We start from the raw sequence: 20,066 nt of genomic DNA, 5'->3' as shown, positions 1-20,066 counted from the left end.
AAGATCAAGAGTCAGATGCTCAACCTACTGAACCACCCAGGCTCCCCTCTATCCTTTCCTTCCAGACTTTTTCCCCTTCAAAGTTTAAAAATGATCGTATATCACCTTCATACTCAAAAATAAAATTAGTTTTATTTTACAACTTCCTATCTTTGATAATTTACTCTTCTCATGCTAAAAAAGGTTACCATTAAGAAGTGAATGGACAATTTGCAAAATGCCAATGCCAGGCAAACTTCCCATGTGTTGGACAAGGGGTCACAACTTGAATGTAGCCGCATCCTTCACTAAGGTGAAACGGTGAACTTGGTGTTGGGGCAGACAATAGATCAGAGTGCTTCAAAGAGCAGGGCACAGTTGTCAGCAGCCCAGGAGAGGACCGAAGACAGATAGCAGTGAGTCCACAGAAGGAAGCGAAGGAGGCAGCACAGCCCTTAAGTCCAGAGCTGAGATTAGACAGAAGACTGACCAGAGATAGGTGATAACTCTGCTTCAGCCCCCAAGTAAAGCAAAGCCATAGAAACACAAATATTTTGATAAAAGCAAATGCCTATCTCCCTCGGTCTGCTCTTCCTGCCGCTCCCCCTGCTTGCGCTCTCTCTGTCTCTCTCTGACCGATAAATAAATAATAATTAAGAATCTTCAAAAAAAAAAAAAAAAGCAAATGCTTACAAGAGAAGAGGGCTGATAAGAGTACCCAATTTATATAGGACGTTTGTTGACTCTATAGCTCTGCTCTTGTCAAATGTTAGGTTATCTGAAATCAAAAAGTAGAATTGAATCATATAGGTGTGGCTAGGAAAGAAAAAGTAGACCTGAAATAAACCTTATAGGCAAACCTCTTGCAAGGCAGCAAACCCAGGTGTACATCTAATGCAAGGAGCAGGTTTCAGAGGGACTTTCTCCTTTCCTTCGAAGCCCAATCCTTCTACACTCACTTTGCCATGGCCTCAATACCCTTCTCTAGACAATGCTCCAGGCAGCCCCCACCATCCCCCTCTCCTCTGAAGCAAGATGATTCAGTTATACTTGTCCTAATTTCCATAATCTATACCAAGAAATAAATAATCTTAATAATCTTGAAAATCAGTAAGAAAAAAACCAAAATAGTCTTTTAAAAATGGACACAAACTTTTGAAAAAACTGGTTAGTAAGCATAGGAAAAGACGATTAGCTTCCCTCATAAGGAAATGCAAATCTGATCAATAGTGAGATACATTTTTCACCTATCAGGTTAGCAAAATATCTGATTTTTAATGATTTCTTCAGAAAAACAGATCCCCGGGAGATAGGAGGAAGATGGTGGAGGAGTAGGAAATCTTAGTTTTGTCTGGTCCCAGGACTTCAGCTAGATAGCTCTCAAATCATCCTGAACACCTGTGAACTCAGAGATCTAAGAAAAGAATTGCTGGAACTCTACAAATAGAAAAGTGACCACTTTCTGCAAGGTAGGAGATGCAGAGAAGTGAATCAGAGGTGATATATCAGAAGATAAACTCCAGGAGGAGGGACCTTCCCAAGGTGGCTACAGGAAAATGATACAGCACGGAGCAGAAACCAGAACTTTTAGAAGCGTGTTGCGGTGAGGGATGTCCCCACCTAAAAGGTGCTCAGGTGGTGAAGTGGGGTGGAATTCTAGGTGGGACAGTCTCAGGATCTCTAGGGTCACAGAAAGAACCACGACCAAGTATGATTTATTCCTGGGCTGCAAGGGTGGTTCAAAGTCCACAAATCAATCAATGTGATATACTACATTAATAAAAGAAAGGACAAGAACCATATGATCCAATCCATAGATCCAGAAAAAAGCATTTGACAAAGTACAGCATTCTTTCTTGATTAAAACTCTCCACAGTGCGGGCGCCTGGGTGGCGCAGTCGTTAAGCGTCTGCCTTCTGCTCATGGCGTGATCCCGGTGTTCTGGGATCGAGCCCCACATCAGGCTCCTCCGCTATGAGCCTGCTTCTTCCTCTTCCACTCCCCCTACTTGTGTTCCCTCTCTCACTGGCTGTCTCTCTGTCAAATAAATAAATAAAATCTTTAAAAAAAAAATCTCCACAGTGTAGGGATAGAGGGAACATACCTCAATATCATAAAAGTCAACTGTGAAAAGCCCACAGCAAATATCATGCTCAAAGGGGAAAAACTGAGAACTTTTCCTCTAAGGTCAGGAACACGTCAGGGATGTCCACTATCACCACTGTTGTTCAACATAGTACTAGAAGTTCTAGCCTCAGCAATCAGACAACAAAAAGAAATAAGAGGTATCCAAATTGGCAAAGAAGAAGTCAAACTCTCAGTCTTTGCAGATGACATGATACTCTATGCAGAAAACACAAAAGACTCCACCCCCAAATAGCTAGAACTCTTATAGGAATTAGGGAAAGTGGCTGGATATGAGATCATTGCACAGAAATCAGAAAGAGAAATTAAGGAGTCGATCCCATTTACAATTGCACCCCAAACCATAAGATACCTAGGAATAAACCTAACCAAAGAAGCAAAGGATCTGTACTCTGAACACTACAGAACACTCACGAAAGAAATTGAGGAAGATACAAAGAAATGGAAAAACGTTCCATGCCCATGGATTGGCAACTATTGTTAAAATGTCTATGCTATCTAGCAATCTACATATTCCATGCAATCTCTATCAAAATACCATCAACTTTTTTTTCACAGAGCTGGAACAAATAATCCTAAAATTTTTGTGGAATCAGAAAAGACCCCAAACAGCCAAAGGAATGCTGAAAAAGAAAACCAAAACTGGTGGCATCACAATTCTGGACTTCAAGCTGTATTACAAAGCTGTAATCAAGACAGTATGGTACTGACACAAAAACAGACACATAGTCAGTCGAACAGAATCCAGAAATGGACCCTCAACTCTATGGTCAACTAATCTTCAACAAAGCAGGAAAGAATATACAATGGAAAAAAGACAGCCTCTTCAGCAAATAGTGTTGGGAAAATTGGACTGCCACATGCAGAAGATGAAACTGGACCATTTTCTTATACCATATACAAAAATAGACTCAAAATGGATGAAAGAGCTGAGACAAATCCATCAAAATCCTAGAGGAGAACACAGGCAGCTACCTCTGTGACCTCGGCCACAGCAACTTCTTGCTAGACATGTCTCCAAAGGCAAGGGAAACAAAGGCAAAAATGAACTATTGGGACTTCATCAAGATAAAAAGTTTTTGCACAGCAAAGAAACAGTCAACAAAACCAAAAGACAGCTGACAGAATGGGAGAAAATATTTGCAAATCACATATCAGATAAAGGGTTAGTATCCAAAATCTATAAAGAATTTATCAAACTCAACACCCAAAGAACAAATAATCCAATCAAGAAATGGGCAGAAGACATGAACAGACATTTCTCCACAGAAGACATACAAACAGCCAAGAGACACTTGAAAAAATGCACAATATCACTTGGCATCAGGGAAATACTAATCAAAACTACAATGAGATATCACACAGTGATCAGAATGGCTAAAATTAACAAATCAGGAAATGACAAATGTTGGTGAGGATGCAGAGAAAGGGGAGCCCTCTTACACTGTTGGTGGGAATGCAAGCTGGTACAGCCACTCTGGAGAACAGTATGGAGGTTCCTCAAAAAGTTGAAAATAGAACTACCCTACGACCCAGCAATTGCACTACTGGGTATTTACCCTAAGATAGAAATGTAGTGATAAGAAGGGACACCTACATCCCAATGTTTATAGCAGCAATGTCCACAATAGCCAAACTATGGAAAGAACTCAGATGTCCACTGACAGATAAATGGATAAAGAAGATGTAGTATATATACAAAATGGAATATTACACAGCCATCAAAAAGAATGAAATCTTGCCATCTACAATGACATCGATGGAAGTAGAGGGTATTACGCTAAGCAAACTAAGGCAATTAGAGAAAGAATATTATCATATGATCCCACTCATATGTGGAATTTAAGAAAGAAAACAGAAGATCATAGGGTAAGGGAGGGAAAATTAAAACAAGAAGAAATTGGAGAAGGAGACAAACCATAAGAGACTCTTAACCATAGGGAACAAACTGAGAGTTGCTGGAGGGGAGGAGGTGGGGGGATGGGGTAACTGGGTGATGGACAGTAAGCAGGGCATGTGATGTAATGAGCACTGGATATTATACAACACTGATGAATCACTGAACTCTACCTCTGAAATTAATAATATACTGTATGTTAATTAACTGAATTTAAATAAAAAAATTTAAAAAAAAAGAAAAACAGATCACCTTCATGTACTGTTGGTGAAAATATAAATTGGTGCAGTCTTTTAAAAGGGTAAACTGATACTATCAAAAGTATCAATGTGAAATATTCTTTAGTTGGGAATTGTATTTCTAGAAATTTATCATATAGATAAGCTCAAAGTATATTCTATTTTATTGATTTTTTCCCCATTTTCTCACTTCTGAAATTTGGATATCATATCATAATTTAATTGGCAGCATTGTATTTCGTTCTTGGTGGCATGTGAAATAATGATGCTTCTTAGACTTGATAATGTCTTAGAGTTTATAAAATATGGCATATATAGGATATTTTATTGAAATGGTTTTTGTCTTAGCAGAAAACCAGAAATAATCCAAATATTTGTTAGTAGGAAACTGGTTAAATACAGTACAGCATACAATGCAATACTCTGCAGCCCTTACAAAGAATAAGGAAGGCAGCGTGGAAATACGACCATGATATATCTTAAGACATCAAATTATAGATTGGCATATAAGGGGGAAGAGGATGCATGTGTATACACTTGGGCATATATTTACAAATACACAGAAATTAGCTTTTATGATTAAATTATTAATTTGATATTAAGAAAGTATCTGGAAAGAAAAAATTTATCTGATCAGAAAGAACTTAAATGAGAAGAACTTAGAATGAAATTCACCTTTTCGCCGGCCCATCTCAAGCCTGCAAGGAAGGACATGACCAATGTGCACAGACCTCCTGACCCAGGGAAACCAAAATACACGGTGCTGAACACAGCTAGCACGGACAGCCCCAAAACAAGGAATGCTCTCTTCCACACGAGTTTGTCCTTGAGGAGAGAAAAAAGGTTGATTAGATCAATTATTTCATGTAACTGAGTTTTTAATGACTGATTTTTCTATATTCAGAACTCTGTGGGACATAAAAATGTCTGTCTGTGCCCATAAATACACACCGTAACATTTACTTTCTTTTACTTAATAAAAGTAGAGTCAGCACATGTACAGATGCCGGTTCCTCTTTCAGGAACTCTAGTTACCTTCTTCTGCAGTTATCAAAGCAGAATTTCACAAACTGACTTTCATAGCAGCAGAAAAAAGTGCACGGGCTTTGGAGCCAGACAGACCAGAATTAGAATTCCAGGTCTTTTACACTGCCAGCGTGTGGAATGCTCCCATTCCTTAGCTTCTTGAGGCTTTGTTTTCTCCTCCCCGAAAGTTATGTTACAGGGTTTTTGTGAAGGTTAAAGATGTGATATCTCTATTACTTTTAGTCTCTTGACTCTTTAATGTGATGCTTTCTATAGATTTCTATAGACTATAGATTGAGAGTAGTTTTTTGTTGTTTTTAAAGTCTAAGAAATGTGCACCCCTCTCACTTTACTTTTCCCTCATCAGCCTTTTAAACTTCTTAATCACTTTTTTTAAAATTTAAAATTATTTTTGATTTTTTTGATTATAGCTGACACACAATGTTACATTAGTTTCAGGTGTACAACACAGTGATTCACTTCTCTATACGTTAGCCTATGCTTCTGACCAGTGTAGCTACCAGCTGTCACTGTACAATGTTATTACAGCATCACTGACTATATTCCCAGTGCTGTGCCTTTTATTCCCATGACTTATTCCATAACTGAGGGCATGTACCTCTTATTCCTCTTCACCCATTTTGCCCATGCCCCCTCCCCCTCTCCTCTGGCAACCATCATTTTGTTCTCTGTATTTATAGTTCTGATTTTGCTTTTTGTTTATTTATTCATTGGTTTTGTTTTTAGATTCCGCATGTGAGTGAAATCATATGCTATTTGTCTTTCTCAGTCTGACTTATTTCACTTAGCATAGTACCTTCTAGATCCATCCATGTTGTTGCAAATGGCAAGACCTTATCCTTTTTCATGGCCGCTCAGTATTCCATTGTATATATGCCACACCTTCCTTATCCATTCATCTATCAGTGCACACTTACATTGCCTCCATATCTTGGCTATTGTAAATAATGCTGTAGTAAGCATAGGGGTGCATAGTCTTTTCAAATTAATGTTTTCTTTGAGTAAATACCTAGTAGTGGAATTACTGGGTCATTAATTTTTTGAGGAACCTCTATACTCCATAAATACTGCACCAATTTACATTCCCACTATCAGTGCACAAGTGTTCCTTTTTCTCTACATCCTCGCCAACACTTGTTATTTCTCACCTTTTTTATTCTAGCCATTCTGACCGGTGTAAGGTAATGTTTCACTGTGGTTTTCATTTGCATTTCCCTGATGATAAGTAATAATGAGATCTTTTCATGTGTCTATTGTCCATGTGTATGTCTTCTTTGGAAAATATCTATTCAGGTACTCTGCCTGTTTTAAATTGGATTATTTGTTTTTTTTGGTGTTGAGTTGTATAAGTTTTTTATATATTTTGGATATTAAGCCCTATTGGATATATCATTTGCAAATATCTTCACTCATTCAGTAGGTTGTCTTTCAGTTTTGTTGATGGTTTTCTTCATTGTGCAAAAGCTTTTTATTTTGATACAGTTCCAATAGCTTATTTTTGCATTTGTTTCCCTTGCCTTAGGAAACATATGTAGAAAAATATTGTCATGGTCTAAGCTTCTTGATCACTTTAGAAGTGCTTGCAGGTCTTTAGCTGTGCTTGATTTGGTGGCATGCAGGCTCTGGTGGTGGATTACCAGAGTTCATTCCCAGCTCTGCTGCTTTCCAGCTATGTGAACTTGTTCAACTTCTCCCTAAATTTCAATTTCCTCATCAGTAAAAAGATCATATTAATGGTACTCGCTTCATGAGTCTTATGCGGTTTACAGTAGATTGCATGGATTTATATGATTACACTAGATCAGTGCTTTCCAAAAGAACATTCAGTGATGATGGACATTTCTCTATATGCACCACTGAAATGTTCTCTATCTGCTACAGCCACAGGTAGCTAGCTAGTGGCTGCCATATTGAACGGAGTGGCACTTTACTGTACTTACCACATCATTTTATATAGAGTAAGCAACAAAATGTAAGTCATTGTTTTTCTTTTTATTTTGTTGTATAATTAGAAAATGCCATAGTTTTATACATTCATAAAATCTTTTACAATTTTAGCTGGAGTTCTTCCAAGCACAGTAAAAATTCAAATCAACATACCTTCTAATAATGGAAATATTAATTTTCTTCAAGTTCTACTTTAGTTAAGTTTCTAATTCCATTGAAAATGCCCTGAAATCTCAAAATAATGCCAGTTCTTATAGAAAAAAAAAAAAAGATTTTCATATGTTTATCTATCCCAAGAGACTTAGGAGAGTAAAAAAAACAAAATAAAAAAAACTCTGTGAATATTAAGAAATCATTGTGTATAATAAAGAACTCTGATCTCCTTGGTAAGAAATATTGGATGATATTATAATGAGATGTTAAGGTATGTATTTGATAGTATTAGAATCTAGGGTATGCTGATACTAAAAAAAAGGGACTCAAAAGCCATTTTATATCTTGATAACCTGAACATTATAAATAATAGTAAAATAAAAAATAAAACAATAGAAAAGGCTTACATATTTGGAATTGATGTTATTTATTTTTAGTGAAATTTAAAGTTTACAAAATATAAACTAGAGAAAAAAATTCTACAGTTGTATTTAAATCTTAAACAGTTGACCCTTAACAACACAGGTTTGAGCTGCATGGGTTCACTTACATGCAAATTTTTTTGATAAATACAGTACTGTAAATGTATTTTCCTTATGATTTTCTTAATAACATTTTCTTTTCTCTAGCTTACTTTATTGTAAGAAAACAGTGTATAACACATACAACATGCAAAATATGTGTTAATCAACTATTTACGTTATCAGAAAGGCTTTCAGTCAACCGTGGGCTATTAGTAGTTGAGTTTTTGGAGAGTCAAAAGTTATACACGGATTTTTGACCATGTAGCGCGTCTGTGCCCCTAATCCCTACATTGTTCAAGGGCCAACTGTATACCTAGGCCTCTTCATAAATCTCATGGATAGCACTGATATGGCAATAAGCAGTTTTAGAGTGAAGAGCCATTTCTAAATTATGTTCTTCACATTGGCTTTCAGGGGACTGTTCCAGAATGTTTTTCTAATTACATTTTAAAGAATGACTTTCCCATAGATTATTTCTTTTACCTGGTCACTGCTTGGAAAGTACTGAATAAAAAATCCAAGAAGAGATCCAACTGCCACACCAATTACCACTTCTAAGACTCCTCTGAGAACATTAAGAACCGTGGAGCCTTAAAAACATATAAAAAGAAAAACTTCAGACAGAACTCTAAATCCATAAATACTTAGACTTCACTTTAGTAATCAATATAAAACATCTAATTACATAGAAGGAAAAGTATACAGATATTTCCTGCTCTCCACATTCTTAAATATATGTGACTTAAAATGTCTTATAAAATGGGCCTATAAGAAAGCTATGCATACTATTGTAGATAAATTTCAAGACAGGCATAAACTACGATTTGTGTACTTTTTTGTTCATTTACTTCAATAAAAGTTTACTTAAAGGGCCTAAGAAATTATGAAAGATAAAATTCATGAATCAGTTAATTTGTTCTACTATACAAGAGGCAAAGGCTGGGTGAGAAGACAGATCTAGTTTTCAAATTGCCATTTAAGAGCCTGATTTTTTTACTAATAATGTATATTGATTTTAGTAGCTCTGATATGTATAGAATACAGTAACTTAAAAATCTGGCAATTAAAATCAAGAATCTTTTTTTTTTTTTAAAGATTGATTGATTGATTAGCAATTTCTACACTCAACGTAGGGCTCGAACTCACAACCCCAAGATCAGCAGTCACATGCTCTTCCAGCTAAGCCAGCCAGGAGCCCCAAAATCTTTTCTTACTACAATGAGTGTAGGGGACTTATTCTTTCTCAAAAGTTATTTCTTTTTTTTCTTTTTAAAGATTTTATTTATTTGAGATAGAAAGAGAGAGCATAAGCACGAGCAGGGGGTAGGGGGAGAGGGAGAAGCAGGCTCTCTGTTGAGCAGGGAGCCCAATGACGCAGGGGCTCCATCCCAGGACCCTGAGATCATGACCTGAGCCAAAGGCAGATGCTTAACCGACTGAGCCACTCAGGCGTCCCTCAAAAGTTACTTCTAAAAGTAAATCTGAAAACAAATTATGTTTGAAATTGCCCCCAGAAGAGTCTTTGTTTCATAGCTTCTTTAAATATCATAATATAACTCATTGATAATAATATAATAATAGTAAGGGACTTTAACCCCCCACTTACATCAATGGACAGATCATCAAAGCAGAAAATCGACAAGGAAGCAATGACTTTGAATGACACGCTGGATTGGATAGACTAAACAGATATATTCAGAACATCTCATTCTAAAGCAGCAGAATACAGTCTTTTCAAGTGCACATGGGACATCCTCCAGGTCACAAATCAGACCTCAAAAAGTACAAAAAGACTAAGATAATACCATGCATATTTTCTGACCACAACACTGCGAAACTTGAAGTCAACCACAAGAAAAAATTTGGAAAAACCACAAATACATGGAGGGTAAAGAACATCCTAGTAGGGACACCTGGGTGGCTCAGTCGGTTAAGTGTCTGACTCTTGATTTCAGCTCACGTGATGATCTCAGGGTTGTGAAACTGAGCCCTGTTTTGGCTCCACGCTCAGCATGTAGTCTGCTTGAGATTCTGTATCTCCCTCTCCCTTTGCCCCTCCCCCCTGCTCACTCTCTAAATAAATAAACAAATAAATAAATAAATAAATAAATTTTTTTTAAGATTTTATTTATTTATTCGACAGAGATAGAGACAGCCAGCAAGAGAGGGAACACAAGCAGGGGAGAGGAAGAAGCAGGCTCGTAGCGGAGGAGCCTGATGTGGGGCTCGATCCCATAACGCCGGGATCACGCCCTGAGCCGAAGGCAGACGCTTAACCACTGTGCTACCCAGGCGCCCCTATAAATAAAATATTTTTAAAAAATCCTACTAAGGAGTGAATGGGTCAACCAGGAAATTAAAGAAAAAAATTAAAAAAAATACATGGGAACAAATGGTAATGAAAACACAACACTCCTGGGGCACCTGAGTGGCTCAGTCGTTAAGCGTCTGCCTTTGGCTCAGGGCGTGATCCTGGAGTCCTGGGATCTAGTCCCACATCAGGCTCCTCCGCTGGGAGCCTGCTTCTTCCTCTCCCACTCCCCCTGCCTGTGTTCCCTCTCTTGCTGGTTGTCTCTCTGTCAAATAAATAAAATCTTTAACAAAAAAACAAAACAACAAAAACAACAACAACAAAAACACAACACTCCAAAACCTTGAGGATGCAGCAAAAACATTCATTAAGAGGGGAGTATATTGTAGTACAGGTCTACCTAGAGAAGCAAGAAAAATCTGAAATACACAACCTAATCTTTCACCTAAAGGAGCTAGAAAAAGAACGACAAATGAAGCCTAAAGCCAGAAGAAGGGAAATAATATAGATTAAAGCAGAAATAAATGATATAGAAACAAACAAACAAACAAAAAACCTGGCTCAATGAAAGCAGGAGCTGGTTTTTTGAAAAAATTAATAAAACTGATAAACTCCTAGCCAGACTTATCAACAAAAAAAGAGAAAGGACCCAAATAAATAAAATCACAAATGAGAGAGGGGAGATCACAACCAGCATCACAGAAATACAAATAATTATAAAAGAATATCATGAAAAATTATATACCAAAAATTGGGCAATCTGGAAGAAATGGATAAATTCCTAGAGACATATAAACTACCAAAACTGAAAAAGGAAGAAATAGAAAACTTGAACAGATCAATAACCAGAAAAGAAATTGAATCAGGAATAAAAAATCTCCCAACGAACAAGAGTCCAGGGCCAGATGGCTTCCCAGGGGAATTATAACAGACATTTAAAGAAGACTTAATATGTATTCTTCTCAGACTGGTCCAAAAAGTAGAAATGGAAGGAAAACTTCCAAACTCCTTCTACGAGACCAGCATTACATTGACCCCAAAACCAGACACAGACCACACTAAAAAAGAGAATTACAGGCCAATATCCCTGATGCAAAATTTCTTAACAAGGTACTAGCAAATTGAATGTAATAGTACATTAAAGGAATCATTCACCACAATTCAGTGGGACTTATTCCTGAGTTGCAAGGGTGGTTCAATATTTGCAAATCAATCAACATGATACACTGCATTAAGAAAAAAAAAGGGTAAGAACCATATGATCCTCTCAATAGATGCAGAAAAAGCATTTGACAAAACACAGCATCTATTCTCGACAAAATGTTCAACAAAATAGGGATAGAAGTAACATACCTCAACATCATAAAGGCCCTGCACAAAAGATCCACAACTAATATCCTCAATGGGAAAAACTGAGAGCTTTTCCTTTACAGGAACAAGACAGGCATGTCCACTCCCAGCACTCATATTTAACATAGTTCTTGCCTCAGCACTCAGAAACCAAAAAGAAGTAAAAGGCATCCACATCAGCAAGGAAGAGGTCCAACTTTCACTATTTGCAGACGACATGATACTCTACGTAGAAAACCCGAAAGACAACCAAAAAATTGTTAGAAGTGATACACACATGCAGTAAAGTTGCAGGATACTAAATCAGTGCACAGAAATCTGTTGCATTTCTACACTCCAAAAATTAAGCAGCAGAAAGAGAAATCAAGGAATCAATCCCATTTACAATTGCACCAAAAACCATAAGATGCTTAGGAATAAGCCTAAGCAAAGAGGTAAAAGATCTGTACTCTGAAAATTATAGAACACTTACGAAAGAAATTGAAGAAGACACAAAGAAATGGAAAAACATTCCAAACTCATGGGTTGGAAGAACAAATATTGTTAAAATATCTATAATACCCAAAGCAATCTACACATTTAATGCAATCCCTATGAAAATACCACCAGCATTTTTCACAGAGCTAGAACAAACAATCCTAAAATTTGTGTGGAACCACTAAAGACCCTGAATAGCCAAAGCAATCCCAAAAAAGCAAAGCAAAGCTAGAGGCATTACAATTCTGGACTTCAGGCTCTATTACAAAGCTATAGTCATCAAAACAGTATGGTACTGGCACAAAAACAGACACAGATCAATGGAACAGAACAGAAAATCCAGAAATTGACCCACAACTATATGGTCAACTAATCTTCGACAAAGCAGGAAAGAATATCTAATGGAAAAAAGACAGTCTCTTCAATAAATGGTGTTGGGAAAACTTGACCACTTTCTTAGACCATACACAAACATAAATTTAAAATGGATGAAGGACCTAAATGTGAGACAAGAAACCATCAGAATCCTAGAAGGCAGCAACCTCTTTAACACTGGCCATAGCAACTTCTTACTAGATATGTCTTCTGAGGCAAGGGAAACAAAAGCAAAAATGAACTATTGGGACTTCATCAAGATAAAAAGCTTCTGCACAGTGAAGCAAATAATCAACAAAACTACAAGGCAATCTTCAGAATGGGAGATAATATTAGCAAATGACATATCTAATAAAGAGTTAGTATCCAAAATTTATAAAGAACTTATAAAACTTAACAACCCCCCAGTTAAGAAATGCACAGGGGCGCCTGGGTGGTGCAGTCGTTAAGCGTCTGCCTTCGGCTCAGGGCGTGATCCCGGCGTTCCGGGATCGAGCCCCACATCAGGCTCCTCCACTAGGAGCCTGCTTCTTCCTCTCCCACCCCCCCTGCTTGTGTTCCCTCTCTCGCTGGCTGTTTCTAAGAAAGAAATAAATAAATCTTAAAAAAAAAAAAAAAAAGAAATGCACAGAAGACGTGAATAGACACTTTTCCAAAGAAGACATTCAGATGGCCAACAGACACAGAGAAGATGCTCAATGTCACTCATCATCAGGAAAATACAAATCAAAACTACAAGGAGATATCACCTCACACCTGTCAGAACGGCTCAAATTAACAATACAGCAGGTGTTGGCAAGGATGTGGGGAAAGGGGAACCCTCTTACACTGTTGGTGGGAATGCAAACTGGTGCAGTCACTCTGGAGAACAGTATGGAGGGTCCTCAAAGAGCTAAAAATAAAACTACCATATGACCTAGCAATTGCACTACTGAGTGTTTACCCCAAGGATACAAAAATACTGATTTGAAGGGATACATGCACCCCAATGTTTATAGCAGCATTATCAATAATAGCCAAATCACATACACAGTGGAATATTACCCAGCCATCAAAATGAATGGAATCTTGCCGTCTGCAATGACCTGGATGGAGCTGGAGAGTATCATGCTGAGCTAGATAGTCAGAGACAAATACCACATGATTTCACTCATGTGGAATAAGAAATGAAACACAGGAACATAGGGGTAAAAATGAGAGAGACAAACAAACAGGCTCTAAACTATAGAGAACAAACTGAGGGTTTCTGGAGGGGAGGTGGGCTAGGGATGGGCTAAATGGGTGGTGGGTATTATGGAGGGCACTTGTCATGAACACTGGGTGTTGTATACTAAGTGATGAATCACTAAATTCTACTCCTGAAACTAATATTAGACTGCACATTAACATAAAAACTTGACATAAAAAAATCAAGCAAACAAAAAAAGGAAAAAAACAAAACAACAAATATATAGGTAAGCAGAACCTCTATTTTCTTCCATAGCAAACAGAATTTAGAATACTTTAATTAAAAAAACCTGTTAGCACATTGTACGGAAAATTATAATAAATTGTTCAAACACATAAAACCCTTTCTCCCACACTGTTCTAAGAAAAAATGGACTAACTAGTTATGTGGTTTCTTGTTATTGTAGTTTAGGGCAACAGAACATGCCACCCCAAGGTATGCCACTTTGGCATACAGATTATTTTGAGCAGAAGGTAACTGAAAAGAAACAGAATTAAGAAGAGGTGTCTATCTTCCCCTATTTACCTAAAAGGAAGACAAAAATTTTTGAAGTATCTTTCTCCCCTCTACCAGGAAGGGCAGAAGTTAACCACTGAGACAATTTCAGACTCTTTTTTTTAATAATAATATTTTTTTATTATATTATGTTAGACACCATACAGTACATCCCTGGTTTTTGATGTAAAGTTTGGTGATTCATTAGTTGTGTATAACACCCAGTGCACCATGCAATTACTATCCATCACCAGCCTATCCCATTCCCCCCTCCCCCTCCCCTCTGAAGCCCTCAGTTTGTTTCTCAGAGTCCATAGTCTCTCATGCTTCATTCCCCCTTCTGATTACCCCCCCTTTCTTTATCCCTTTCTTCTCCTACCGATCTTCCTAGTTCTTATGTTCCATAGATGAGAGAAACCATATGATAATTGTCTTTCTCTGCCTGACTTATTTCACTTAGCATTATCTCCTCCAGTGCCATCCATGTTGCAGCAAATGTTGAGAAATAATTCTTTTTGATAGCTGAGTAATATTCCATTGTATATATGGACCACATCTTCTTAATCAAGTCATCTGTTGAAGGGTATCTCAGCTCCTTCCACGATTTAGCTATTGTGAACAATGCTGCTATGAACATTGGGGTGCATATGGCCCTTCTCTCACACCATACACAGAGATAAACTCTAAATGGATGAAAGACCTCGATGTGAGACAGGAATCCATCAAAATCCCAGAGGAGAGCATAGGCAGCAACCTCTACGACTTCGGCCAAAGCAACCTTTTTCATGACACATCCCCAAAGGCAAGAGAAACAAAAGATAAAATGAACTTGTGGGACTTCATCAAGATAAAAAGCTTCTGCACAGCCAAGGAAACATTCAAAACAACTAAGAGGCAGCCCAAGGAATGGGAGAATATATTTGCAAATGACACTACAGATAAAAGACTGGTATCCAAGATCTACAAAGAACTTCTCAAACTCAGTACACGAGAAACAAATAAATAAATTAAAAAATGGGCAGAAGATATGAACAGACAATTTCAGACTCTTATCAGCCCAAAGACAGCACCAGAGGAATCCGTGTAACAAACTTTGCTAAAAGCAGTCCTAGCTACCATTAGTTTCTCTATTTGCCTTTCCACAATTTGCTGCTTTCAAAAGCTCAAAGTTCTTTTCCTTTGTCTTGAACTTCTTTACAAAATTATTGTTCTTTACCAGGATGCTATGTATATAAGCCCAAATTCTAACCACCCCTTTGAGTCAGTCATCACTGACTTCTCTCCTCTGCAAGCTTGGTGCACAGGCTAACACACTGCTTTTCTCTTGTTAATTTGTCTTTTGTCAGTCTGATTAACAGGGGCCCAGCCAATGGACCTACGGTGGGTAGAGGGGCAACAGTTTTTCCTTCCTGATAGTTTCAGTCATCTCTCTTATTTAAAAAAAATAACTACCTCTGTAGTAATTTTATTTAGCTAGGGCAGCTCTATGTTAGGTAATGGTGCAACTGTCAGAAGCAGCTAGTTGTGATAGTAGCATATGTCTCAAGCAATTACAGTAAATAATTTACTATAAATGTGTAGAAAGCAGCTAATTAGTTTTAGTCTCTGGTATGTAAAGTGGCTTAAGAGAGAAAAAAGACTTCTTGGACCCACCTCTAAAATTTCTGATTCAGTAAGAATGGCAGGGGTTGGGATCCACATTTTAAAGCGGTTCCAGATAGTTCCCACTCAAAACGTCTAAGGACCACACTTAATGGAGCAGGGCAGAGGGAACATAGCATTGTTGGCTAGAAAAATTCTTTTTTTTTTTTTTTAAAGATTTTATTTATTTATTCGACAGAGATAGAGACAGCCAGCGAGAGAGGGAACACAAGCAAGGGGAGTGGGAGAGGTAGAAGCAGGCTCATAGCGGAGGAGCCTGATGTGGGGCTCGATCCCAGAACGCCGGGATCACGCCTTGAGCCGAAGGCAGACGCTTAACCGCTGTGCCACCCAGGCGCCCCTGACTAGAAAAATTCTTAAACTATTCATAGCCCATACTCTCCAGATTATGAAAATCCCAGTAAGCCCTCCCTCCACATCCCCCATTTCTCTCCTTCTCCCTTGTGGTTCCAACGCAAACTCTTGTTCTACTGCCTGGTTTCCATTCCCAAAGGCTCTAACTCGAGTTAATTGGTCTGAGGTAGTGCCCACAGGTGAGTATTTTTTAAAAAGCTCCCCAGGTAATTCTACTGTGCAGCTGAGGTTGAGAACCACTGTTTTAAAGATGCAAACAAACAGAAAGTTGAACTCAAACACAGAGTAGGAAAGTGGCTGCCAGGGGCTAGGAGGTAGAGGAAACAGGGAGAGGCTGGTAAAGGGTACAAACTTTCAAGATAAGATGAATGAAGTCTGAGGATCTAATGTTTAACATGGTAACTGCAGTTGACAACACTATATTGGATAATTGAAATTTACTAAGAAAGTAGAACTTAAATGTTCTCAACAACAACAACAAAAGATAAATATGTGAGGTGATGGAAGTGTTACTTAATTCGACAGGAGGATCATTTTGCAATAAAAAAATAAAATAAATAAAGAAGCATACCAGGAAATCAGTGAGAACATAAGTTTGGATAGGTACAGTAGAATGAAAATAAAGACAAGAGTGTAGATTTGACCTAATAGGTAACAGGGAATCCTCATTGGTTCTTGTACCAAAAAGTAACACTATGAGAACCATGTTTTGCTAAGATTAATTTAGTGACTGCATGTAAGGCAACTTCAGGGCAATGGAGAAAAGGTGAGGTTCTAGGTAATCAGCATAAATTGTAAAATGGGAAGACAGCTACAGGGTTACAGAGACTGAGGACACATGACTTTCCAAGAGGATGTGTTCCCACAATAATTGGAAGCTAAATTTAGGCTACAATTACATTTTGTCAATAATATGGAATTGCAAATCTTATCTCTCAATCTTGGACATGGATTAAAAAGAAACTTGTGCTGTACCAAAGGAGAGTAAAAGTGTTGATAGGGGCGCCTGGGTGGCACAGCGGTTAAGCGTCTGCCTTCGGCTCAGGGCGTGATCCTGGCGTTATGGGATCGAGCCCCACATCAGGCTCCTCCGCTATGAGCCTGCTTCTTCCTCTCCCACTCCCCCTGCTTGTGTTCCCTCTCTCGCTGGCTGTCTCTATCTCTGTCGAATAAATACATAATAATCTTAAAAAAAAAAAAAAGTGTTGATAATAGTGAGACAAAAGTGCCTTACGCCCTTCTTTTATTACTACTTAACACAAAATAACATCCATATCAGACACTTAGTAAGTACTAATAAGATAGCCATTAAAATCATTGTGGTTATTGTCTATAAAATGTTAAAGAGAAGAAAGCAGAAACCATTCCTGTTTTAGAAGAATGCTGTTCCTTCCGCTTGGACGGCTCTCTAGTCTTTTGTGCTCTTTGAAAAACCTACTCATCTATGTGTAAAGTCTGCAAGACTTAACTTTCCCAGAAGGCTCCATGCAAAAGCTATTCGAATCCTTCCTTAAACTTTGCTCCTCTGGGATCCCCCACTAACGTACTTACCAGACCACTGGAACGGTCCATATCCAGGGGGTGAAGGGAGGAATATAGGAAGCTACCGGTCCCTCCTTAGGTATAGAACTAACTCTTGGAGCTGCTTTCTCTATTTCAGTCTGCCTTATTCAATTATCAAGCAAGTATGCCTCGCTTGTAACATCACAATCTATGTCTTTAGGGCACAAGAGAAGAGCTCATTGTGAACTGACCAGTTTACCTGTGGAAAAGGCCATGCCCAAGCATGTGTTGAAGCCAGTGATAGCCAGAATGTCATCGAAGCTGCCAGCAGCCATGAGTAAGGTCGGGATGCCTTTTTCAACCCCATAGCCTCCTTCCTGCAAAAGGAGCATTGAGGGCACCACGACGGCTGGAGATACAGCACCTAAAACAAAACTAAGTAGGCAGCACTTTCAACAGTTGATAGCAGCTTACTCATTATTATTATTGTTGTGGTAAGTCTAGTAAACTCTACTCTTTTAGAGCTTACGCTTTAGACATCCACTTCTTTCAAATGGCAGTGAAGCACTAAACCAGAAACACACACACACAAGTTCTACAAGCACTTTTCCAAGTGTGGCAACAGACAACCTGTACTGGAACTACTTAGGTTGCCCGAAAATATGTAAGTATGGGTGCTACAGAAGGCCTCATGGCGTTAAGTTCCAGGAATCTGCCTTAAAAACCAACAAACAAAATCAACACATTCATGGTATGAGGGTTGAAAAACACGGCGTGGACTTTTTCAATTGGAACTGACTGATGTTAGCCCTTCTGTCGGGACTTGGTATGTAAAACAGACAACAGATTAGGAGAAGGCCATAACGGCAGTGACCAGTGACAGCGATTGTAACCGCAGAAAATGTTACCTGGTGCTTACTGGGTGCCAAACACTATTTTAAGTCCTTTACATATATTAACTCACATAATCCTCACAACAGTCCTAGAAGGTGGCTACAATCACTACCTTCATTCTGCAAATCAGGAGTTTGAGATGCAGAGAGATTCATAAACTTGCCAAAGGTCACATACTAGACGGTCATGGGCCTGGGATTGGAATTCAGGCAGTACAGCTCCACAGTCTCAACCACGAGAAGTAAGAATTTCTTGCTTCTTGCCTACTTATTAGGACTAAGGTCTTACTAAGTACTTTCACATTTATTTACTTCTCATGGCTCTTAACTATTCGAAGAACTGGCAGCGGGGGGAAGAGATAGCAGAACCACCTGATCATAATTATCTGGTGTCAGAAGGAGAAAAACAGCATTAGGGGTTGATTACTGTTGATGCATTTATTACCCTTTGCACAGACTTTGAGGTGAGCTATGGCATTTCTCTCACAAGCATGGAATCAGGTGTAGGTAAAAGACCATTACTTTTTCAGTAGTTTAAATCATAATCGCTGTAGAAGTTAGACATATACTATATATAGTATATTTTTTAAGCTATAATATTTAGATGATGCTGGAATATCTATGTTGTAATTCTGATATCCTTAAGAAGATCTGTTATGCCTTCTCTTGCATGGAATCAGAGAATGACTTCAACATCCCTGCATTATTTTCATATGACAAAGAAAAATCATTACCCCAGTATAAATCCCCATTGCCATGGTAAACCCATTAGGAAGTGGGCAAGAAGAGCAGACGTGCACGCCTCCACCAGACAAGGACCCATGGATAATCTTACACAAACACCCTTCAACTTCTTCAGGGCCTGAAATATACAAATAGAGATACTAAAATAATCCTATAAAGACAGGAAGAGATTATGACATTAAATACTTTTTCTTCAATATTCAGACCATGTCTGGATTATCATGAATTTTCTAGGTAATGAGTTTTATTTAACAAACATTTCAGTGCTCTAAGTGTTTTGGAGATAGCTTATTTAGTCCTCATAGCAACCTTATAATATAGGTGATATTATTATCCCCATTATTTTTAGATGTCCTCATCTAAAAAGGCACAAGCTAAAGTTGTTTGCCCAAGATCATGAAATTGGTAAGTTATGCAGCTAGGTTTGAACTCAGGCAGGGTGTTCTAGAGTCTGTACTCAATAATCCCCAAACTGAGATTGAACACTCTCAGCATTAGCTTTTTAAAAATAATTTGTGGCCCCATAAAGAGGCCAGGGTGAAAATCTTCATCCCCAAGAACATTCATTCCCTCATTCAAAAACGTACATTAGTAATTGCAAGCATACTTGTTAAAGCATACTAGTTAAAGCAAGCATACTTGAGACTCATCCTAGCATCAGTTTCTTGAGCTGGTGTAGTTAGCCTTAAACACCTGCATAAGACTTTGCACACCAAAAATGAAATATTTTCTCTTATGACCAT

At 38.1% G+C, this 20,066-nt stretch overlaps 1 protein-coding gene across 2 annotated transcripts in view; it reads right to left on the bottom strand.

The window, feature by feature from the left end:
- SLC9B2 (solute carrier family 9 member B2) overlaps positions 1-20,066 on the bottom strand; it is a 45,975-nt gene that overhangs the window by 11,687 nt on the left and 14,222 nt on the right. For both annotated transcript variants that reach the window (XM_008707230.2, XM_040625418.1), the window contains exons 6-9: positions 19,314-19,441; positions 17,946-18,121; positions 8,415-8,521; positions 4,936-5,085 (exon numbers count right to left, since the gene is read on the bottom strand). In XM_008707230.2, coding sequence (XP_008705452.1) covers positions 4,936-5,085; positions 8,415-8,521; positions 17,946-18,121; positions 19,314-19,441 — 561 coding nt within the window. The remainder of the gene's footprint in view (positions 1-4,935; positions 5,086-8,414; positions 8,522-17,945; positions 18,122-19,313; positions 19,442-20,066) is intronic.

This window comes from Ursus maritimus, unplaced genomic scaffold, assembly GCF_017311325.1.
Source record: "Ursus maritimus isolate PB19 unplaced genomic scaffold, ASM1731132v1 scaffold_8, whole genome shotgun sequence".
NCBI classification, from domain to species: Eukaryota; Metazoa; Chordata; class Mammalia; order Carnivora; family Ursidae; genus Ursus; species Ursus maritimus.
This window is presented reverse-complemented; position numbering and strand designations above follow the sequence as displayed.